Here is a 24,978-nt window from a genome sequence, read left to right as displayed (position 1 = left end):
CATTCCTAAAATGCTAGTTTATTCTTGGAAGAGCACTGCCGATGCATATTTTCAGTGCTTCACTATGGGCTGCAGTCTGGAACAGGGGTTGGGTAAATGCTGTTCACTACAATGGAAACAGATAACATGCCTGATCCCTTCACTACTTGCCATATTTATTGTGCTTTCCGAAAACTTTGCATGTGAACATGCTTTCCCTTGTGGGCTCGAGATGTGCATTTGGAGAACATGGAAGCAAGGAGCTGAACAAAACCTGTACACACTTTTCAGTCATGGATGCAAATAAAATAAGAAATGTTCCTTAATTTATGCCGCGTTTTTCAATGACCTCAGAAAACCATTTGCCAATAGTGTGTTTTAGACAACTAATAAAATACAACTCTTCCTTTAATCATTTTCTGTAGGTCATTTAGAAGACATTGGTACCAGATTTGTTTCTGTAGCACAAATGACTTGCAGAACAACAGACAGCTGCTAAGCCAATATGGTTATCAACTGTCTGAACATAGTTTCCCAGTCAGTAAAGATTTAATGGACATGTTTTGTTGGTCTCAATCTGATATATTTTTTTGAAACTCCTTTAAAAACAAGCTTTTTATGGGGTGCTGTCCAATAAGCTGGGAAATTGTGTTTTCAGCCTATAGGTTTATTACCTACATGATAGCAAAGGATATGTTTGAAAAGTACAGATACGTTTGCAGGAGTGGGGTTGGGGTAAATCCTGATTGCTAAAATCATTGGGGAAGATCAGTGCATAGCAGCTTATGTCTAACACTATCAGTCTTTTGGAAAACAACCTTGCTCATAAACCTTATCAATTTTTACCAGTAGGATGGGAATCTTGCTTCCTTGCTTGATTTGCCTTACAGCAACCTAAAGCAAATAATTTTCCAAATCTGTCCTAAACACCCAGAGCTGGAGTGGCACAGCTGTGCATCATTGTTTAAATAGGATATACTGGTGTAGAGCAAACTCCTAAAAGTTTGGGATAACAAGGGAGGGTGTGGGGAAACCCACATATTTTTGAAACATACCTCCCTCTAGCTGCAGCATAATCTGTAGTGCATGTCCCTCCTTTTTGTGGTCAAGGTGAAAATGTTTACCACTTGTTCACTCTGGCAATTGTTCAGATTAGCTGCTGGCTGTCATACTTGCACTCTGGTGTGCAGAGGGTTTGGGTGGTAAACTTCTTTTGCTAGTACAGTGGTACCTCGGGTTACATACGCTTCAGGTTACAGACTCCGCTAACCCAGAAATAGTGCTTCAGGTTAAGAACTTTGCTTCAGGATGAGAACAGAAATTGTGCTCTGGTGGGGGGGGGGCGGGTCGGCAAGAGGCCCCATAGGCTAAAGTGGTGCTTCAGGTTAAGAACAGTTTCAGGTTAAGTACGGACCTCCAGAACGAATTAAGTACTTAACCTGAGGTACCACTGTAATCTGTGCGTTTTATAATGTTGCATTTTAAAGTGTTTTGAAAAAAGTTGTGAGTGTGATGGTTGCAGTGGTGCCCGCACTTTTTTCAAAGAGGGCCGGATTTGATGAAGTGAACATGTGTGAGGGCCGACCAAAGTTGTTGAGCTTTTTGGGGAATTTAACCCCAAAGTTGTTGAGCTTTTTCTACAGTTTTACCCCAAAGTTGTTGAGGTGTTTTTTTTTAGGATTTTACCCCAGGACATACCATATACTGCCACGGGGGCGGGATTAAATTGACCGGCAGGCCAAATTAGGCCCCCGAAATGGACCTCGGACATGCCTGGTTTAAAGCTTTCTCTGAAACCTGACGTCTGACTTGCAACATAATGTGCCAGAAAAGAAGAAAGAGCTTGACTGCATCTGTAGTGGCACTGATGTGTTATGTTAATGTTTATTTCTGTGCTGCCTTTCAGCCAAAAAAAGCCCCCAAGTAGACTCACAAGAGATACAATAAATAAATAATGTTAGATACCAGATAAAAAGCTTTTGGGCAGTATTCAGCACACCATGGAAAAGCTTAGAGGACACACTAGCCTGGAATCTGTACAAGAACTTTATTATTTCTCTCCAAGAGGAACAGAACAGCAACAGGAAAACTCCTGATTCTGCTGCACTGCCACCTAGTGATTAAACTATATAATGACACAATCCAAGCACATTACTTACTATGAAAAGTCTTTTTCCGCCCTGAATTTTGTGACTTTGTCTTTTGTCTTTTGTCTTTTGTTTGTGTTGTCACTTCTGGGTAGATGAGAAACTCTGCAGTCTTTGACTACTGCAGAGGAGCTTGCAAGCAAGGGTGGGGGGAGATGAGTGAATGCTAAGAAGTATAAACCTTTGTCAGCTTGCAGTTCTGGAGCTATTCTTAAGCATCCAGCTTAAAATGAGTAATTTTTGTTGCAAACACTTTTTATTAGCAATTTATTTTATTATGTCAAAAGGATGTGAATTGGAAATCTCCTGGCTGGAATAAGCGAAATGGTGTTGTTGTTTTTCTTGAGCAAAGGTTCTGGAAAAAATTAGGAGAATCTCAGCTTACTACTTCTCTTTCCTCTGTGGTCGTGCAAAAGCCTCAGAAACTCACAGATGAATAAAAGATCTCTAACAAACCCACAAAATCCATCTCATGATTAGGGCTGCAAAGTTGGATTGATTAACTGGTTAGATTATTCTTATTTTTTAAAACAAAATCTGTCGCTTGACTACAAAGATGCCCAGGCTAACTCTTGTTATTTTTGTTTTTAAAAACATTTTTAAAAATTAGAAGTACATACTCAGGGTTGCAGGTTCGATGCCCGTATGGGACAGCTGCATATTCTAGCACTGCAGGGGGTTGGACTAGATGATCCTCAGGGTCCCTTCCAACTCTATGATTCTATGACCTATATAAGCCTATATCTTTCCAGGTTTATTCTGGTTTCAAATAAGGGTTAATATTATGGCATAAAATGGTAGCATTCAGATTAACTGGTAGCCTAGGAAACCCTCCTACAACATGAAGGGCAATATGGCCACACACCCAGCAATTACCATAATTTTCCATGTATAAGACGAGGATTGTTTATTTTAAAATTATGTTACAAATTGGGGGGTTGTCTTATACACGGATAGTGCAGTGTGGGAACGAGCGCTTGGTTGCTTCCGCGAGCAGGAGATAGTCAGTGGCAATTGGGCGGGTGATTGGAGACTGCGGCAAGGGCTGTTGTAGATTAGCTGTTGCTGCAGCAATTGGGCGGGTGATTGACAGGTGCTAGTGGTGACCAGGCAGACGATTGGTGGCTTTGTCGACGTGTGAGATTGCCTGTGTTTGTCTGGTGGGTGAAAGATTATCAGGACTCCTCCCCCAAAAAAGCTCAACAGCCCTGGGCAATCCCCCCTCAAAAAACCCAACAAGTCTGGGCAATACTGCCCCCCAAAAAGCTTAACTTTTGGCAACCTCCCCCCATTTTCTTAATTTGGAGTCCACCAAATCTTATACACGAGGGCGTCTTATACACAGAAAAATACGTATTTCTCTGGGAAATGGGTTCACTCATGACCTTGAAACCAGCTCACCAGCTTTTTGCTTTCTGCTTCTACACGCCATCCCCCCAACTTGTTGCTCTTTTAAGAATCCAGTTTCCATCCTTGTCCATGCCTTCCCACTTTAGCTAACCAGAGTTGAATGCATGACTGCGATTGAAAGCTTTCCTTGGCACTAATCTCTGTCTTGTCCAGAGGCATGCCTTTATGGTCACTTGATCAAAGGGGAGCTAATTGACTCAAATGGGTAGCCTCCCCTCGAGAGTGCTAGTTTTGACTCCTGGCAGGAAGGTTTCTTTGCCAAGGGGCCGTCTACTGTTTTAGGGAACTGCTGTACAAATTACATTCAAGTATTGCCTTTCCGAATGGTGTGTGTGTGTTCACCCATACCTAATAAACAAGTGGGTGACCACAGTAGCTCTGCTGTGGGTGAGCACATGACCTGGAGGCTTATTTCAGAGAGCTGGCTAATGTTTTTTTGCTTTCTTGTATAGCGAGTGATGGGCTTCTTCTCCGGTTTCCATGGTTCCATCCTCCCTTCTGCTAACTTTGCTTTTCCGATCTCATCCTAGGTTCAGTGGCATTGCAGGTCGAGGATGGTAGCTGGAGCAAACTTCTACATTGTGGGTCGAGATCCTGCCGGCATGTCTCATCCCGAGACTGGAAAAGATCTCTACGATCCAACCCATGGTGCCAAAGTGCTGACTATGGCGCCAGGCCTGATAACGCTGGAAATCGTACCCTTCAGAGTGGCAGCTTATAACAAGAAAAAGAAATGCATGGATTACTATGACTTGGAACAGTAAGTTTTTTTGGTTTTAAGAGCTGATTAATGTCCCACGGTCCCACACAGTACGCTGGATATGGTGATTTGGAATTTGGCTTTGCACACCAGCATGTCTCAGCATATACCTTTCAAGTAAATTCTCATTTCTCGGGGTCCAAGGTCAATTCATTCCTGTCTTATTTTGAAACCAACGGCCCCCACTGGAAACCATTTAGCGATTTTAAGCTGGTATCTTGTGAACTTTGTATAACGCCGCCCCCCCCGAAAACCAACTTGAATCTGCGCTGCTCTGAATTTGCTTTGCCAGTCTGGGTGGCCTTGGAATGAAACCAGGCTGTGTTCCCGCATCTATCATACAAAATATTGTTTGCCACGATAATGTAGGCCATGTTTCAAATTTTTGTTTCAAACTTCTTTTAAGAGTTTAGTTTCAGGTTACACATGATACTGTTGTTCAGTTTTACAAGTTTCTAGGTTATGTTTCAATTTCAGTATGTTTATAATTATGGGCAGTACTTTTGTCTGTGGTACCTGTCTAAAATCCCTCTGTATAAATCTTTAATTTTTTGTTAGCACACTTTATGCAGTATGCTGCGTCGTGTAGGACAGAAATCAGATGCAAGGTAGGCTGTACATTCACGTCACTGACAGATTTAAGGAAGCCTATTTATGCTTCAGATAGAAAAACATCCTCTTATCACAGTAACAAAAAAAAACAAAACAAAATACAGCGGATCAGTCGGTTTATTTTTATTCATTTATTTAATTTAAATATTTATAAGACACACTTTCATATGAAATATTGTTGGCAAGCAGAGGCATTATGTTGCAAAGTTGGTGCAAAATCAGGCATGCATAATTTTATAAACTTCTGTTATCTCATCTCTTACTCTCCTCCTTCTCTAAGCTAAAAAGACCCAAACATTGCAACCTTTCTTCATAGGGAAGTCGCTTCACCCTTTGGTCGTCGCTCTTCTCTGAACCTTTTCCAGCTCTACAATATCCTTTTTCGGGTCAGGCGACCTACACACCGTATTCCAAATGCAGCCCGCACCAACAATTTGTGCAATGTTGTTAACGATACTGTTTAATTTCCAAGGTTTTTAATTAAGATATGCTGCATCATGGAGGAGATTAAGGGGGGGGGGGGAATGGTAGTTTCCATAACATCACCTCTCGTATGAGAGGCAGATAGAAATTCTGACACAATTTCATGCATTTTTTAGCATGAGTTGCGCAAGCAACCCTAGTGACAATCCTGTTCTGGCTCTGTGCACAGTGTCACAAATCCAATATTCTGTCATCTGTTGGGTTGGTTGGTCACACAGGGTTAATCCTCCATTAGAAAGCAGGGCCAGTGAATGTGGTGTTTCTTCTGGAACACACACACACACACACACACACACACACACACACCAGATTCTGGGAGGGCCCAGTCAGGAAGCCCAGCTGGGAGTTAGCATTCTTGTTTTTATGTTCCGTAGCAACGTCACTCTTATTTGTCTCGCTGCTTCGTGTGGACAGGCATTGTCTGTCACACGGATTAGCACCTTGGATGTGTCGGCTGGGAATGGTGTCTGTACTCAGGCCTGCACTCGCTCGCAGCCAAGCTCTGCCCCGAATCAAACCCCAGCGAAGTTTCCAGAGCAGCTGGCCTTGTGGCGCAGGTGGCTGTTTGCTGGTTGGTGGCGGCCTGGAAAATGTATACTTCCCCTGCTGTATAAAAACAGCTCGCTGCAAGCTGTGGCCTTTCCATCCGCGAGGCACGGCGGTGGTGGAGAAAAAGAAAAAAGCATGCGTCCGGGCAAAAGCTTCCAACTGGTTCTTAATTAATTAGGCTGTGCCGATGTGTTTACTGTAGCTGGATTGGGAAGAAGATGGCTGGCAAGACGTGAAAGCAGAACTCCCATTTGGAATGGTGTCTGCAGCATGAAGCGCAGATGTAGGGTGAAAGATTCTCAGAAGAAGGTGCCTAGGGAGCGGCGCTTTAAATCCCCCTTCAAAAGGGAAGCATGCCAGCCGACAGAGCTACACACACACACACACACACACACACACACACAGAGCTTGGCATTCTGGGGGAATATAAGGCTTTGATTGGCCTCCTTTTCCCTCTTTTAATCAAAAAGTCGGAACAGAACAGAACAAACTTGTAGGCTTTTATTATTCCATTTCCTGTGCCAGACAGCAGGTCATGCTCAAATCTTCTACATAAATATGGGTATTGTCACTTGAGGAATTTTTGATTAAACAAAATGCAGCGTTGGAGCAGTTTATTGCCTGAAGAGACAAGCAGCGGCCCTAGAGCACGATACAGATTGTCTGTTCTTCTCTTCCCCTTCCCCTCACCCAGTGCCATTTGTATTTGAATCGGAAAGACGTTTTTGAAACCTTGGCAGGCACCAGCCACATATTTTATTTTTTGCAGGCCCAATGCGCAAAGTGGAAAATTGGGAAGGAGTGTGCATAGGGAATGTTTCACAAGGGGGAAATTAAGATGGGTTTAGTCTTCCCAGAGTCCTAGACTCGGTCTTGGACTATGAATAGACAGCATGTTCCTCAATTGTGTAGGTAGCACTTTGTCAAGACTTCTGGACGATCCAGGCAATGAATACAGTAGGAGGGCTTTTGAAGTATTGAAAACATTGATTGTGATGAAAATTTGCCTGTAAACACACACACACACACACACACACACACACAGAGAGAGAGAGAGAGAGAGAGAGAGAGAGAGAGTTTGGCCAGTTATCAGACTGCTTATGATGAAAGAACATCTGGCCTATTAAATTTTTTTTTTTAAGAGTACATGTATTTGGCCATGTGAGGATGGGTAAATATTACAAGACAAGACTTGGCAAGTCAACCATATTGTTTTGGTGGTGCACAGATTCATAAGCTTTTATTGGAACACTACTGTACAATTTAGCCACAGGGTGCTGCTCAGAACAAGCATTGTTCAGCATGGAAATGTGTCTTGCAAAAAACCCAAGAGAGGTCCCTTTGGAGAAGTTAATGGTTCTGTGTCTTTGCAATATACTACTACTACTTATCAAACCTTTATTAGGCATTATGCAGGTAAAACCATAAAAGGAAAATAACATATAAAAGCCTTGAGATATATATAAAAAGGCAGGAGTTGGCTACATACAAATATAAATATATACATATAGAATCAGTGGTTTTCCTTTTTAGCCTGCTCCTTGGAGGACTGCTGCCAAAAACTCGGCTACCCCCGCCGTTACCCTTTGGTCAGCGTCGGATAGGTAGAGTCCCACACATTCAGCTTGCTGGGGTTCCAGACCACCCGAAAGGGGGGACAGCACGCGTTGACGGAGCGTACTGTACAATGGGCAATGAAAGAGGATATGCTCTACAGTGTCCGGGACATTCATAGAACATCTGCAGAATCTCTTGCTTCTGGGAATGTTTTGATATCTTCCCCAGACAAATGCTGAGGGAAAAACATTCAAACGGGCCAGCATAAAAGCCCTACGTTGGGCTGGGATTATTAATTTAGAGACGTAATTGGCTCTGCAATCTAAGATATTTAAATCGTAGAATCTGGGGGAGCAAATTTTGTTTACAGCTGCCATAATATTTTGTCTCTCGACATCCTTTAGTCTAGTTAGGATATTATGGAGAATATATTGCTCATTAGAATTGTACAGGAGCTCCAGCTCGATGCCTAAAGATTCAATTTTTTTTTCAAGGTGCTGATACCATCTTGATTTATAAGGGTCTTTGAGCAAATCAGCGAGCAGACTTGATGGAGGGCAGCGAAAATGGCAGCGTAACCAATACTTTATTGAGGTGGACCATGCCCAGTATTCCATTGTGTGTATGCCTATTTCTGCACACATTGTTTCATATTTGATCATAAGAGGGAGTCCAAGAATACGTCTCAAAAAGCTGGAGTGAATCTTTTTTATATCACTGTTATATGCTTGGACCCATAGCGGGATACCATAGAATATCTGGGATTGCACTTTTGCTTGAAATATCTGATTGGCCGCAGGAATAAATTGATTACCTTTCTGATAATAAAAACGGGCAACTGCTGATGAGATGCACTTTGCCTGTTTTATGGCATTTGTGCGATGGGTTGCCCACCCTAAGTTGCTCTGGAATAAGATTCCCAGATATCTATGGGTTTTCACTTGTTGGATTTCTTGCCCTCTTATTTTCCATTTCTCTAATTTCCAACCATTCGAGAAGACCAAAATTTTTGTCTTCTCATAATTTATAGAGAGTTTGTTACATTCGCAGTAAAGGATCAGTGAAGATATAAGACGTTTCAGACCCAAGCTCGTTAGTGATAGTAAGACAGCATCGTCTGCGTATAATAAGAGAGGAACTGGTTTCTGATTGAGTTTAGGGGCATGTGATTCTATTTTTTGAAGGTAATCTGGCAAGTCTGATAAAAATAAATTAAATAGAAAAATAAATTAAATAGAAAGGGGGCAAGAATACACCCTTGTTTTACCCCTTTCGAGTTTGGGATGTCTGAGGAGAGGTGACCTTTGGTGTTAAGTTTGACTTGACAGGTATTGGAAGAATGTAGATTTTGCATTAGAATCAATAAGCGCTGATCAATTTTTAATTCTGTAAGTTTCCTCCACAACTTTGGGCGGTCAATTGAGTCGAATGCACCACGAAAATCTACAAAAGCAGCGTATATCTTAGATTGCCTTTGGGATCTGTATTTTTCAACCAGATGCATAAGTGTAAGACAGTGGTCTAGAGTAGAGCAACCTTTGGAGAAACCTATTTGTTCTTTCCCTGGTAAATTTAGATTTTTCATCCAGGTAAGAAGTTTAGATAAGAGGTGCTTAGCGTAGATTTTCCCTATCACTGATAGTAGGCTTATCGGTCTATAATTCCTTGGTTCTTTTGGGTCGCCATTTTTAAAGATTGGAATAATTATTGATCTTAACCATATCTCAGGTATGGTCCCATATTTATCTATAAGAGTAAACAATTGAGCTAAGGGTTCTGCCCACCAATCTATATAGGTCTTAAATAGTTCTATTGGTAGACCGTCTGGCCCAGGAGATTTCCCCGATTTGAAGTTTTTAACTATCTCTCTAATTTCCTCTTCCTCTACCCTTGGCCACTCCTGGAGTTTATTAATTTTATTTTTAATGGTTTCATTTCCTTTAAGTTCACCGTGTAGATTGTTAAATACAGATGTAAAGTATTGGGACCATTTAGATTCTGCAATTGGTGGCAGAGTTAGTTGATTTTCGGCTTTCAGTCCTCCGTACACTAGGCTCCAGAACGCTTTGTTGTTTTTACTCTGAATTGAGTCGAATAATTGTAGCCATTTTTGGGTTGCGTATTTCTGTTTCTTTTCGGCCAGAATATAATGGTATTTTCTTTTTTCATCAAGATAAGAGGGCTCTAGTTTAGTGCGATTATTTTTAAATGTTTGGCGCAGTTTTCTTTTTAGCTGGAAACATTCATCATCAAACCAAGGGCTAGCGCTATATTTAAGTTCCCAAGCTTTAGGTGGAGTACTAAGCTCTACAAGCATTTGGAAGATTTCATTATAAATTTTAGGAATATCACAGTAGGAATTAGTGGTCTTTAAGTTGAATAATACTTGTTTTCTCAGGTTAGCTGTAAGTTTATGCCCCACTTCTGCACTCATTTCCTGGGACCATTTTAATTGGGTCATTTGTTTGTATTGAGAAGGTTCTATGATATTGTGCTTAGTTATTTTGGTTTCGTCCTTTAAGCTAATAGACAGCAATAATGGCTGATGATCGCTTTCAGTGCGCGTTCCAATTTTGAGGTCCATGATCGAATTTATAATATTATAAGGGACAAGAATATAGTCGATGACACTGCATCCTCGGGGGGAGAAGTATGTAAACTCCCCGCTTCTATCGCCATTTGTTGAACCGTTCACAATCTGCAAATTAAAGTTGTTACATAATTCAAGTAGGCGTAAGCCTTCGTTGTTAACAACCCTGTCTCTGGAGAATCGTCCTATTTTCAGGGCATGTGCGATATCATTATCAGTATTCCAATTTAGTTTGCTACATAGTTGTTCATTGTTGGTTCCCACTCTGGCATTAAAATCACCTGCTATTATCAGTGAGGCATTTGGGTATTTATCGGACAGATTTTCTATATAAAAGGTTAGTTGTGACCAATTTTCACTATTGATGTTGTTTTTGGTTGGGGGGATATAGACATTTACAAGTAGCAAAGAGTCTTTTTTTTGGGTTAAAAGTAGAGCTTGTGCAAGTGGTAAACATATTTCTACTTGCTTGATTTCAAACCCTAAGTTGTCTTTGATCATACAACAGAACCCTGCTTTCGGCCGGCCCTTCGTGTTTGTTTTCAATGCGGGTTTCGTATAGGAGATGAATCCGTTAATTTTAATATCTCTAGTTGACCATGTTTCTTGTAGGAGTATTAGTTCAAAATCCTTAAAGAAGTTCATTAGGTCTGGGTCTCCGTCTTTGTTTCCCCACCCTGCGATATTCCAGGACAACAGGCGTAGGATCCGTTTTTGGGTTGGTGGCTGGTTGACAGCATTTAGTCATTCTAGTTCTGTCATTAAGTCCAGCGAGGAATTTTTTCTTGTGCAGATACAGCCATTTGTCGCTGCTTTCGGTGGGGGACGTAATGGTGGATCTTTTAGATTCTTTTTTAAAGTGCGGGAAATTAGAATTTCCTCCCTTTCTTGATTTTCTTCCTTAACTGTTCCTTGTTCCTGAGAGATTTCTGTGGTTAGTAGGCTATTATGGACAGTAGGACTGTTTTTAGTCTCTACTTCCATTTCTTTGGCCTCATTAGGTGTTGAGCTCGGTGTGTCAGGTCTGTTGGAGGTCATCTTTTGTTCGGCAAAGTTAGAGTCCTTTGTGGTACTTAAATAAGGGGTACCTATTTCGTTTGGAGCTAGTATTTGATATCTCAGCCAGGAGTTTGTAGTCTCATTACTGGAGTTTTTCCTTGCCGTTTCATATTCTAAAGGCGGCTGGATTTGTAGCTCTGCATCTATACATTTGAAAGTTCCATTTGCAGCTCTCTTTTTGACTATGCATTTTGGGGAAAAGGCTGGCAAGTGTAAAGTTTGATTGTGTATTGTATCTACTGCATTTTGTTGACCTTGTCGGTGAATTTCGGTCAATCTGGCCTGTAGTTTCGTCAATTTACTGAGTATGTTTATTTGTTCTTTATCTGGTAGCTTGGCAAAATTACTCAGCAGATCTTCTTCTTCTGGGACTGTCCAGTCTATTGTGTCAAGGGCGAGGTTGTTATTTGATGCTACAGTCGCATGGTTTGGGAGCTTGGATTTTTCTTGCGTAATTTTCCGGGTAGCTGACTGCGGTTTCTCCCATCTACTGGGTTCTTCCACGGGGGTAGGGGAGATGTCGGCTTCTGGTGGAATGGCCTTGTTCATCTTATTCTGTCTTTTAGATGCAAACAATGGTCTGGGTGATATATCTTCAAAATGTCGGCGCGGAAAAATTCCTTTCTGGGCTAAATGAGCCTTTACCCTTAAGATTTTAGTTGGGATTCTATGACTACCAAATCTTAGTAGTACTTTTTTGGAATATCCGTCGTTAGTGAGCCTCTTGACTGCTTTTAAGTCAATGCTTCCGCCCTCAGAACCAAGGAGCAGATTTAGATGGTGTCTGGCCCAGAAAGATGACTCCCAGTAAGGTAGGGGTCCTCTATATGGAAAAATGTGGAGAACAATCTCACATGGCCTCAGTATCAGGTTGATTGAGTGAGGGGGGCTTCCTCTGATTTTTGACTGATTTAGAGGTATAAATTTGTATTTGTTCTGTTTATTTCCAGGGGTTGTTAAGGATGGCAAAAAGGGAGTGAGTTGCCTCCTTTCATCTGGGTTATCCAGCTTCTTGGAGATGTTTTGTAATTGTTCAAAGATTTTTTGAACTGTTTGAGCAGTCAATAGGCAGCATTCCTCCAGCAGCTCCACCTTTCTATCAATTAGTGCTTGTGCCTCGGTTATGGGAGTAGTAGCCTTGTCCTCATTTACTCCTAGGGATATCTCTTCAATTGTCATTCCATGTAAGGAGTTGAGGAAGGTTTTGGGAGGAGATACGTGCTGTTTTTGAGGTAGCAGGTAATTATCTAGATTACTCTGTTTAAAACCAGAGGGCTCTGTGTCAGTTTCTATATCAAGGCACCTGGGTCTTTTGCCTCTTCTCATTACTAGATTTTTAAATCAATGAGATCAGACTTCTAAATAGAATGATAAAGTGCTAAAGTTCTCTGGTCACAATCTCGTTCAATTCTCATTCGGTCCTAGCTGGACTGCTGCGAGGTAAGTAACGAGTAATTGGGAGGGAGTGCCTTAGTGCTCGAGAGGGAATGTCTGAGAGCCTTCGTTAAAACTTCTTTAACTTCATTAAGTCCCGGCACCGAGGAGGATAAGATAAGATAAAATGTTCAAACGCACAGCAAAATAATGAAAGGAAATAGAATCCAAAAGGGAGGAGAGCCGGCAACATTTAGTTAAAAGATCTCTTTGAGCTCCGATAAGAGCGTCTTACCTCGGCGCCATCTTGAAACAACCACCTAATCTCTTTGCAATATCAGATGTCCTTTTATCCCTTGCAGAGTTTTTGTATACAGTAGCTCTAGGAAGTTTATATCTGCTTCTGGAGCATTTGTTGTTGGCCCAAGAGAATGAGAGGTGGTTGCCACACACATGCTTCTTGACTGATGGCTACAGTTTAGCAGGAGGGTCCTTTAGCTTAGTTAGAGAAACACTTGCTGTGCATTCAGAATTTGATAGCTCAACTAGAATGTGTATTGCTGCGTAGCAAAGGTACAAGCAAGTCCCAAGAGGATGGTAGGAATGACTGTCAAGCAGAATTGTGGAAAACTTGCCCAGGTGAGGAAGAAAAAACCCTGGACTAAAAACTCTTGCAAGTACTGGGGGGGGGGGAGCTTTCACTCTTTCCTGTTTTAATAAGCCTCTTATTATCCAGCCAGACTAATTGGATTCAGATCAGAAGAGAGAAAGTAGTTCTTCGAATGCAGTACATAATATACAGAGTTCTGTATTCCACAAGACGTCGTGATGGCAACGAAAGCTTAGATGGCTTTAGAAAACGGGGATTAGCCAGATTAGAAATCTCTATCAGTGGCTATTAGCCATGGAAACTTAAGCGGAAACACATTTTGTGGAGGCTGTGTGCCACTGAATGCTACTTGTTGAATGATAATTGGAATAGCAAAGCTGTCGCTTATGTGCCCTGCTTGTGGGGCATCTGATTGCCCAATGTAGGAAACAGGACACCAGGCTAGAGGGGCGTCTGGCGCAATCCTGCAGGTGTGCTCTTACGTTACATCCTTATGACTTCTCATATGGCACGTGCTGTTTTGAAGTCAAAGAGAAACCTAAACGTTGCTGTTTCTGATCCTCCACATTTTAATGATCGACACTATGAGAATAGTTTTTTTTAACCTTTATCTTTTCCATTTATGAATTGCTTCCCGTTACACATCCTGAAGCAGTTTACAATATAATAACATATGTAAAAGCAGTTTTTTAAAATAAACCCAGTTATAAATACAAAACAGTTTAAAACAACGGCATATACATAAAACCCAATTCAAATCCAAGGCAGATACCAACTGGGATAAAGGTCTTAGAAGACTTTAATAGGTGCCAAAAAGACAATAGAAAAGGCATGGGACTGATATGCAGTGAGAGGGAGTGCCAAAGTTAGGTGCTGCCTCACTAAAGGCTGGATTCCAACAGACCTCATGATAGGATGGCATCAGCAGGACTCCTTCTCCTTCAGAATGCAGTGATTGGTTGGGGATGTAGGGGATGAAGCAATCTTTTTGCTGAGGTGGATTTAGGGCCGCGTGACCCGATCCACCACACTGGGCACTGAGCCTAGGGGACACCGCAGGTCACAGCAACTATGACATAGTGATTTGAGCAGGTGAGAGGTTTGGGTGGGGAGGCGGGATTTGGCCTTGTACAGGGCACCGCTGAAATTTGAAAGACCAAAGTCCGACCCTTCTTTTAGATCTTTTTGTCACAAGCTGTGTAGGACTTTGCGCACCAGTGCCAGCACCTCAAACCTATCCCAGTAGCTAATCGGCAGCCAGTGTTGAAATATTAAGTCTTTATAAAAAGCAAAACATCGTACGGTTTTTTTTTTAAAAAAAAAAATGTTCCTGCCCCAAAGATTGCAATTTAATAAACAGCATAGAGATTTTAAAAAAAAGAAATCGGACACTCATCTAACCAACTTGAGTATAATGGAAGCCTCTATTTGTTAAAGTTCTTAAAGGATGAATGAGTTGAGTGGACCAGATCTCAACAAAAGCAGAGTATTGCAAGCAAAAAAGAGAGAATGACTTGAGTTAGAAATCTGCTGCTTAGATAGAAAAGGGGGGGGGGCGGGGGGGCGGGGGAGGACCCAGGTCAAAACAAGTGCCTTGAACAGGACCCAGACAAGAATGGGCTTCAGAAAGGTAAAATATGAATGTACCAACTCAAACCTGTTCACAGTCAAAGTTGATGGACATCATCAAGGATTGCTCTTCATTCAGTTCTGCTTGACAAGGGCAATCAAAGAATTGCAACAATCCCACCTTGAATTGCATACAAAATAACTGGATATTGCAACTTCGTATCCAGTGAATCAAATCAAAGATGTATGCTGCTGTTGTGTTGCATGCACTGTGAGAAAAACGTAGTCCCTGTTTGCTAAGTGTAGCTTAATACCCTCGCAAACAAATGATCCCCAGCAAACATTTGGCTTCTATTCTCCCCCTCCCACCACCACCCTGAGCCATATCCAACTGAGGTCAGCGTTTGGCTTATATTTCAAACAAGCTAGCAGAGGATGAGTAAGAACTAGATGCTGAATAAACAGAGTAAGTAAAACCATTGCATTTTACTGTTGGATTAATCGCTGTTGCTCCAGAGGATTTAGAAGTTCCTGTCTCTTTGCATCCTTATTTTTAATTTGCTTTAATAAAATTCAATCTAGGTACTTAAAAAAAAAAAATCTTGTGGTGACCTGGATTTTTGGTTTTTGCCCCATGGGTCCTTTTGGCAATTTGATAAATGTTATGTTTCTGACTGAATGAAAATATTTTCCATTCTAGGAAAATGGCTTCACTCTTTTATTTAAGGCCAATAATTGCCATTCTGGGTTGCATAATACTGTCTCCCATAGCAGTCAGCCAGGTATCCAGGCATTAATGCCCACTTGTTTTATTTTTCAGTCTCAACACGCCCCCATGTATAGGTAAAGGTAAAAGGACCCCTGACTATTAGGTCCAGTTGTGGCTGACTCTAGGGTTGTGGTGCTCATCTCGCTTTATTGGCCGAGGGAGCTGGCATACAGCTTCCGGTTCATGTGGCCAGCATGACTAAGCCGCTTCTGGCAAACCAGAGCAAAGCATGGAAATGCCGTTTACTTTCCCTCCAGAGCAGTACCTATTGATCTACTTGCACTTTGATGTGCTTTCGAACTTCTAGGTTGGCAGGAGCAGGGACCGAGCAACGGGAGCTCACCCCATTGCGGGGATTCGAACTGCCAACCTTCTGATCAGCAAGTCCTAGGCTCTGTGGTACCTGGTATGTGGAGGGATATTGCTTCTAAGAGTAGCAGTCCATTTTTCAGTTATCAGAGTCACTGTGATAAATATATATACTCTCTCTATATTTTTCTACTCCTTCTAAGAAGCCAGTAGTTTAGATTTCTTACATCACATTCTGTAGTGATGGATTTCATAAGGTGAACAAATGGTTCATCTTGGCATCTTCTCTCTCTGTGTGTACACGCACATGTGCACACAAACACATACATTTGCAGCAGAACTATTATTTAAGTGTGGATCCTTATGCCATTAAAACAGCACCAGCCACACCCAAGAGGAAGACACCAACTCGCTCGAGGGTACCCAGAGAGTTACAGAAGTACAAAAAAGGGGTGGGACAATCCCTCCAAATGGCCCAATGAGAACTGAGAGTGCATGGTAGCCATGGAATGCCAGCTGATTGTTGCAGGGGGAAGAGAAAGGGAAAATGGATGGACTATATGCAACTGGCCGAGATGACTGGTAGAATTCGAGACCTGGGAGAGGAGAGGGTTGAAGAAGACTGGAAGAAATTCAAGATTTATTTACAAAAGTATTGTAATTTGGTCGAATGCTAAGAAGGATGCTAGATCATAAATAACTGCCTACCATTGAATTAGATTTGAATTTGACGATAAGTGAGATTGAGAAAAATATAAAACTTTTGGAGAATTATTAGATTAAATTAATTGAATGAGATTTAAGAATATAAATAAGATGATAAATTGCTGGAAAAAATTTACAATGATGTAAGTGGGAGTGGGAGACGTGAGGGAGTCCAAAGAAGTTTTGAAAAATGTGTTATGATACATGTTATATTGTTTATCATTTTTGCATTGTGTATTTAAAAAATCTCAATAAATATTTATAAAAAAAAAAGAAAGGGAAAATGGAATGCGCTATATACGGTGAAGGGCATGGCTGGCTGGACCTCTGAACAGCAACATTCCAAAGAGCGACATTTTATTGCAGGTCCAGCTTGTGTATATGGTTTTTCCTATTTGTTCTATTTATTACTGCATATAGAGACGCCGTAGAGCAGCAGTTCCTGCACCTCATGCCTCCAGATCAGGCTTCCTCAAACTCGGCCCTCCAGATGTTTTTGGCCTACAACTCCCATGATCCCTAGCTAGCAGGACCAGTGGTCAGGGATGATGGGAATTGTAGTCTCAAAACATCTGGAGGGCTTAGTTTGAGGAAGCCTGCTCCAGATGTTGGACTAAAACTCACATCATCCCTGACAGTTGGCCCTGCTGATGGGATCTGTAGTCTGACAACATATGGAAGGCCCTTAGGGTCTAGACTGCTCAGCAGTGGGCACTTGCAGATCACGGTTGTATTTTTAAAATACAAAGTTTAGTCGAAACTGTTGATTCACCCTCTTTTCTTTTCTTTTGTTTTTGCTTTTCGTTTCAGCCACGAAGACTTCGAATTCATTTCAGGAACTCGCATGCGCAAAATGGCTCAGGAAGGACAAAATCCTCCCGAAGGCTTCATGGCTCCCAAAGCATGGACTGTGCTGAAAGAGTATTACAAATCCTTGGAAAAGGCTTAGGCTACTTATTTGTTGCAGATCAGCCTTTGACGTTTGATTTATTAGCAAGAAGGAGGACCACACAATCGCCGTTTTGGTGCTGCTTTGTTGTCGTGTCTGTCAGGAAGCATTTCCTCTAAAAAACACCAGGCCCTTTCTCCTTAACTTAGCATCGTTTTCTGCTTCTCTTATGGGTTCCATTACTTATTGGCACCTAACAAACTGCTGGTTCTAATGTCTTCTATTTTTATTACAGTTGATATTCTTGCAGTAAGTTTTCTAAACCTCGTCTTTCTAAAACATTATTATACCTCTGTGCCCTGCGGTTCTCAGTGCTGCTGAAACTCTCTCCCTCCCTCCTTTCACATTATTTAATGTATCTCATTTCTTTTTCTGTGTGGGTATGTTGCTTTTCATAGTTTACAGGCTAAATATGGCAGTTTGATTATACCAGCTAGATATAGGTGCTAAATCGAATCAAAACGAAAAAGATTTTTAAAAAGATACTAACCTTGTACTTTTCAGCCAGTGCTCTTTGAAGTTCTTGTATGGAATCTCCAGAATAGACTACACTGTATTGCAAATTAAACTTTCTGTACCAAATTTGTGAATTTTGTGGTTGCAAATCCTTAAGCATTACTGATTTTTTTGCCTCACATACTTGTGGTAGGCTTAACACAGTTGCCTGCTTTTTTAAAAAAAAAAAAAAAAAAAAAGTTTTGCAATTTTCTCTCCAACCTCGCCCTTGTCTTCTAACATGACATTCACATTTTTTTAGTTGTTGAAGAGCTGGTTGTCACTTCCATTGGATGACTATCACTTAAGATACACTTTTAGGGAGTAGGAGCAGGGGAGCTACTTCAAAGGTGCTTCCTTGAACCTCACTCGTTTCCCCTTTCAAAACATGATGGTAACATACCCTTTATATGGGAAAGATAGTCAGGAATGTCAGTGTTTGTTAGGTACTGTCTCCTTATTACTTAGACACAATGAATTGTATCTAAAGATGTTCTGATCCCAGTAGACCCATTGCAATTAAGACTCGCTACCATCAGTGGGACGCAGGTGGCGCTTGGGACGCAGGTGGCGCTGTGGGTTAAAGCCTCAGCGCCTAGGACTTGCCGATCGAAAGGTCGGCGGTTCGAATCCCTGCGGCGGGGTGCGCTCCCGCTGCTCGGTCCCAGCGCCTGCCAACCTAGCAGTTCGAAAGCACCTCCGGGTGCAAGTAGATAAATAGGGACCGCTTACCAGCGGGAAGGTAAACGGCGTTTCCGTGTGCGACTCTGGCTCGCCAGAGCAGCGATGTCACGCTGGCCACGTGACCCGGAAGTGTCTCCGGACAGCGCTGGCCCCTGGCCTCTTAAGTGAGATGGGCGCACAACCCCAGAGTCTGTCAAGACTGGCCCGTATGGGCAGGGGTACCTTTACCTTTACCATCAGTGGGGACAGCACTGAGTGAGGTTGACCAATGGTCTTACTCTGTATACATGGCATCTTCCTATGCTCATCTCAAGTCCTGATCATTCTAATTCCACAGCAAAGTATGTTGCAGTTGTAGGTGCGTAAAAAGCTAAACTAAGCTGCTCAGTATAAACACCAAGGAAATGAGAAGAGCCATAGGGTGCTTTTCCATGCATTTGTTCTTTCAATATTAAGTGAGTAACACTAACAGAGACCCTAAACTGTGGGCAGAAATATGGCAATGCAAAGAAGATTGAAGAGGAAGAAGGTGGGAGGAATCTAATTCAAATTATTTATGTATCCTGATGGGTAATGTCAACAGAAAAAGGCAGAGTTTAAAATGGCTGTGGAAAAAAATGTGGTAGGCTTCCAAGACTAGGTCTGGGAAACCTGTGATCTTCCAGATGTTGTTGGGCTACAACTCCCACCAGCCCCAGCCCAGCATAGTCAGAAAGGGGTTAGAAAGACCCTAGGTGGAGATTTCTGAGAGTGACTTCTGCTTGAGACCATGGGATATTACATTAGAAAATGCTGACCTAGGTGTTCCAATTGCTTCACTCTTGAGTAAATGAGCTCCTTCTATTCATAGGAACTTTGCATAATGCTCACAAAGGTGATGCATGACAGTAAAACAGTAAAGTTGGGCATTTTATTCCAGCAATTGAGGATTTGCCATTTCCTTAGCTTAGCAGATGCTTGGATGCTACATCTTTGAAAGGGATGAGGAGGAACAAGTCGTTTTCTGTTACGGCATTACTTCTGTAATGTCCAAAGAATGTACAGTGGTACCTCAGGTTACATACACTTCAGGTTGCATACGCCTCAGGTTACAGACTCCGCTAACCCAGAAATAGTGCTTCAGGTTAAGAACTTTGCTTCAGGATGAGAACAAAAATCGTGCTCCGGCGGCGCAGCGGCAGTGGGAGGCCCCATTAGCTAAAGTGGTGCTTCAGGTTAAGAACAATTTCAGGTTAAGAACGGACCTCCGGAACGAATTAAGTACTTAACCCAAGGTACCACTGTACTTGCATATCTGTCCCATAGGGAGATGTGTGAGTTCTAGATACAGTGATAGGGCAAGTGAATCCCATCTTCAACTCCAGGCACTGTGGAAGACACTAGAATGGCTTGTTGGCTCCTGTTAACTCCTGCTAGATTTACTGGTCCAAATTGTCTCTTGAAAACCAGTGAAGTTTTCCACCTGGTTTCTCTAAAGCAGACTTCCTTTTGAACCTTTCCCCGTGCTACTCAGTATATGACAATCTATCCAAAGACCCTCTCTTCTTGGATCATATTGAAAATCTTTTCAAGCAATGTCTTTGGGTCATTAACTTTGAATTTAGATACAAAATTCACGGAAGTGATACTTTTCCTGTCTAGCTATGGTCCTTGCCAGTGTGCTGAAATCTTCCCTTCTTAATCTTACGCAGGAGGACCATATGTTTGTCCTAATCCTGCTGTAACCTTGGAACTTTTATTTGCCCCTATCAGAAATCATCCTGACACATGGAGCATGACTGGCTCAGGGCTGGGAGGGGGGTGGAGAGGGAGAGTAATAAAATAAAACTCTTGATAGTTTTGAAGAACCCTAAAATCAATGAAGCAGGAGAGTGGGGGACACTCTTCTCCTTTCCCCAGAAACTGAAGTTAATGAGGTGGATGGAGTTTGCTAAATCTTGGTGAGTTGAATAAGTGCTATAAAACCATTACAGTTCATCTATGAGATATCTATTCCAGATGATGCTTTCTTCTCTAACCTACTTTAAGTGACGTCAATTATTCCCCTAGGGTCAACAAAGAAGCTAAAGGCTAGGTATATGCCACTTTGCAAGATGGAGGCTCCAAGTTGTTTATTTTTAAAGCTATATAAATTCACGTTCAGAATCTGAGGTCCTGAACTTGGACGGAGAAGTCACTCTCTTAATGAAGATTAAGGGTGCTGGCGTGGATTTGGGATGCTCAGTAAGAGATCTTAAACCCTGGATTGCTCAATAAGTACTACCAGACATGGGACTGTTGCATAAAGCTATTAAAGAAAAACCCTGGAGCCAACCCAAAGGTCTACATTGCAAATAATACCACTAATAAAAATCAGTAAGGAGAAACCACAATGGATGTATTTGTGGGTTTCAGTTTTGTTGGTCTTTGATTGTCTAAGGAGATTTGCAAGTGAAGCACTGAAGTCAGCCCTGTTGACTGATTCTTAAAAGAAATGGGCCACAAAGACCTTGGTAAGCAAATTTTTAAATAGAAGCTTTATTCTAAAAGGAGCATCGTGTTTGGCAAAATGGCATCAGACCCTTCTGGTGTGATCTTGGAAGGCGGTTTAGCGGTGTAAATGTGAGCCATGCTTAGTGTATTGGAGACTTACACCTCCAAGTGCCATATGGTGTGAAGTGACCTTCAAAGTCCTCAGTCAAAGGGGCCAAAAATCATTTCCTAGGCTGTTCTAAACATTATTGAATTGCCCATTTATTTTCTCTCCTCATTTATAGAATGATCATTGATTTAATGCTGCCTAATTTTTGTGTTGCTTGTGTTTCTAGCAGGATAGGTCAGCGGTTAACTTCTGAGAAGTTCCACCATCACTATCCCGTTCTTTTTGAAGAAGGAAAGAAGGGAAATTATAAAAGTGGGAAAAATAGAAGATGAAGAGAAAGGGGCAAGACACGGAATTTGAACTGAAGACTGCCCATCTGCATCTTGCCAAATAATTATTAAATTGTTTGCATGGCACCATGGGAGCACAGTATGAAGGCGGGCTATTAATCCCCTTAGCAATAAATTAAATTATATGGCTGATAGTCCAAGAAAGGCACATTAAAGTTGTATTGAAATGAATGGGATTAACTAGTCATGTTGATTTTAATAGGAGTTAGTAAAGGTAAAGGGACCCCTGACCATTAGGTCCAGTCGTGACTGCCTCTGGGGTTGCGGCACTCATCTCGCTTTATTGGCCGAGGGAGCTGGCGTACAGCTTCCAGGTCATATGGCCAGCATGACTAAGCAGCGCACGGAAACGCCGTTTACCTTCCCGCTGGAGTGGTACCTATTTATCTACTTGTACTTTGACATGCTTTCGAACTGCTAGGTTGGCAGGAGCTGGGACTGAGCAACGGGAACCGCTGACCTTCTGATTGGCAAGTCCTAGGCTCTGTGGTTTAACCCACAGCACCACCCGCGTCCCTTTAATAGGAGTTAAGCATGACCAAAGTCCCCTTCATGCGATGAGCAGGATGCAGGTGCTGTGCTGCAGGCTGTGCCAGCTCCCACCTGCTGATGTTGATGCATTTATTGTGGCTGACCAGCTGCTTATGTGTAAGTGCTCCCCTTCAGCCATCCATTCTCAGTGCACAGCCCTTAGGATTTGGGCCAGCTGGGCCTCCCTAGTCACTGCGTTCCCTCCTCGCACACATTATATGCATGAACTTTTTGTGGATTTGGCCACTGATGCTAAAGACCACCTCTTTCCCTACAGACCATCCTGGGTGTTAAGAACTGTGGTACCCTTCCAGTGTTGTTGGATTCCAGCTCCCACAAGCCAGAGCCAACATTGCCATTGACCAGAGATATTATGGGAGTTGTATTTCAGCAAGATTTGGAAATGTAATATAATGCTGGCTACTCCCTGCAGTGAAGTGATGTGAAGTTCTTTCTCTACTGCTGGATTTCTGTAGCATTCACACATGATGCTGTGCTGCCACCAATGCAACTGCGAAAGCAGCCCTGAGACCTATCCCTGAGTGAAGACTAAAAGAATCAATGCAGGGCAATGGATAATAGCACAGCTCTTCAGAGGCTGCAGTCCTAAGCATGCTTAGAGAGTTAGTCCCACTGATCGCATGCTATACATGCTTACTTTTAAGTATAGCTATTCCCTTAAAAGCCTAAGAGGATCAATATGTATTTGCAAAAGAGTAAACATTAGAACAAGTTTTTCTGTACGAGCGTTTATGCACACGTAAAAGGAATTTAGAAAAATGGGATTTAGGGAGGACATGTCAGAAATGTGTAACATTATGTACGTTGCTGAGAAAGTGGAGAAAGAAAGCTTTTTTAAAAATCTCCCTTGAATTTAGGGCTATCCAGTTAAGCTGAACGTTGGAAGTCTTAGAACAAACAAAAGAATGGACTTCTTCACGCAGTGCAAAGTTAGACTAGAATTTGTTCCCAGAACATGTGAGGACTGGGCTAACTTAAAAAGAGGATTAGACAAATTCATAGAGGATAAAGCTATATTCTACCTCCACTGTTGGAAGTGCTGTTCCTCTGAATACTAGCTGCTAGTGATCAAGTTGTCTTATTTGGGTAGAGACTGGTAAATGAAGGGCAAAATTGGGATCTTTCACAACATCATATTACTGCTTTGTTACCAATTTAGAGACAAAAGAGATATATGAAAGAATGACATTGGTGGTAGTAGGCCACAGGCTTTTTGTCTGGGGCTTATGGCCTACCATGTCTATTCCTGGTCCTTTTAAAAGAAGCCTTTTGGGAAAACTGGTTGCTGACCAGGAGATTAGAGGCTCCTCCTGAAAGTTCCCACAGCATACCATGCAAAATAATTAAAAAGCTGTTCTTTCCCATCTCCTTTTTGTTACGACAGGGGTGAGGGTGGCTGGTAGGGAAGCCAAGTTCGTTCCTATAATGTCACCATCGATTTTCCTGGAAACTCCATGTTTATACTGCTTGAACTCTTCAAGTGGAAAGAGGAGGATAAGGCTGTTCCCCTGAAAACCATCACCAGGCTTTAAAGCCACATCTGCAACTCCTAAAAGACAAGAAATGGCCCCAAGTATAAATCACTTGAGTTCGCCCACCCCCATAAAATTCAATGAGGCTTGGATGGAATCAAAGGAACCTTTCTCCAAACTCCTTGTGCACAAGACCATTGTGGCGAACTTAACTATGCAGTATGCTTTACCCTACACACGTAAATAAATCCCAATGGGAGTTAAACAAGTACTTGAGCCGTGCACTGAATCTCTTCATTATGGAGAATTTCACCCTCCATTTTATATAGCCATTAAAGAACAGCTACGTCATTTGTAACCCTACCCTTGTGTTTTTCCATTTTCCCACTGTCTGGTGGACTGAGAATGCTTAGTCTAGAATGGTGTCTTTCCCAGATGGTTATTTGGGCTTTGGTCCTCCCTCCAGTTCCCTTGATTATTGCTGCTGAGGCATAATCAAGAGTAATTGCTGCTTCACATTTAATTTAGATTCATTAGGAAGGATCTGATGTGCTTGTTTGGAGCTAAGGAATCCAGAGGGAGGCTTCCAGGACCTGAGATGCTGAGAGATGCCTTTGGCAATTTAATCAAGGCATATGTTTGAATGGCTCTCCAGTGAAATATTGATGATCCCAACATCCCACCCTCCTTCAACGCCGAGGTCCAGTGTGGAAGTTACACAAGGGAGAAGTGAAATATATATGACAAGGAGACAGAACTATAACATTAAAACTACTGTAGCTGTGCTTGTGAGATTGGTCTCCCTCATTTTGAAATCTGATTTTAGAAGTGATTTATAAGAAAACATCACTTTAAGAAAACTAGTTATTTTCTTTTGCTAGGATTAGGCTTTGTTATCCTGTTTTTACCTGGGGTTCCATCCTTTTACTGATCTTACTCTGCCAAATTTCCCAGCCATTAGGAGTGTGTATGTCTATAATTTCTGCACAGTTCCATGCCCTTATTCCATCCCAACACACCTATGTGAAGCTGCCTCTCTCTCTAAGTCCCTCTTCAAACCCCATCTCTTCTGTTAACCCTTTTAGTTCTCATCACCTTCATAAATGAAAGGAAGCTAAATGCATACAGTATTCTTTCCCCCTCCCCTCCCTTAATTACCTCTCACATCTTGCCTCTCAGGTTGTAAATTGTCCTGGCCTTATTTTATGTGCCAAGTTCTCCTGACCACATTTAGGGAAGATGCACATGAAAGTGTGGGTGAAATGACCTTCCTTCTTGGGAGTACCCAGGAGGTGAATTCCATGCATAGAAGGTGCTCATCTTTGCTCCTTGTGGCAGCTGACCACCATTTTGGTTTTCTGACAATCCCTCACAGCATCATGTAGCTGTTAGAGATTTGGACTAGAATTGTGG

At 42.0% G+C, this 24,978-nt stretch overlaps 1 protein-coding gene across 1 annotated transcript in view; it reads left to right on the top strand.

The window, feature by feature from the left end:
• PAPSS1 (3'-phosphoadenosine 5'-phosphosulfate synthase 1) overlaps positions 1-18,013 on the top strand; it is a 53,810-nt gene extending 35,797 nt beyond the window's left edge. Inside the window, exons 11-12 of the mRNA XM_079990230.1 lie at positions 4,067-4,296; positions 17,293-18,013. Of these exons, the coding sequence (XP_079846356.1) occupies positions 4,067-4,296; positions 17,293-17,431 (369 nt within the window). The 3' untranslated portion in view covers positions 17,432-18,013. The remainder of the gene's footprint in view (positions 1-4,066; positions 4,297-17,292) is intronic.
• The last annotated feature ends 6,965 nt before the right edge of the window (positions 18,014-24,978 follow it).

This window comes from Podarcis cretensis (assembly GCF_951804945.1).
Source record: "Podarcis cretensis genome assembly, chromosome: 9".
NCBI classification, from domain to species: Eukaryota; Metazoa; Chordata; class Lepidosauria; order Squamata; family Lacertidae; genus Podarcis; species Podarcis cretensis.
Note: the sequence above shows the minus strand (reverse complement) of the source record. Positions and strands in the feature narration are given on the sequence as shown.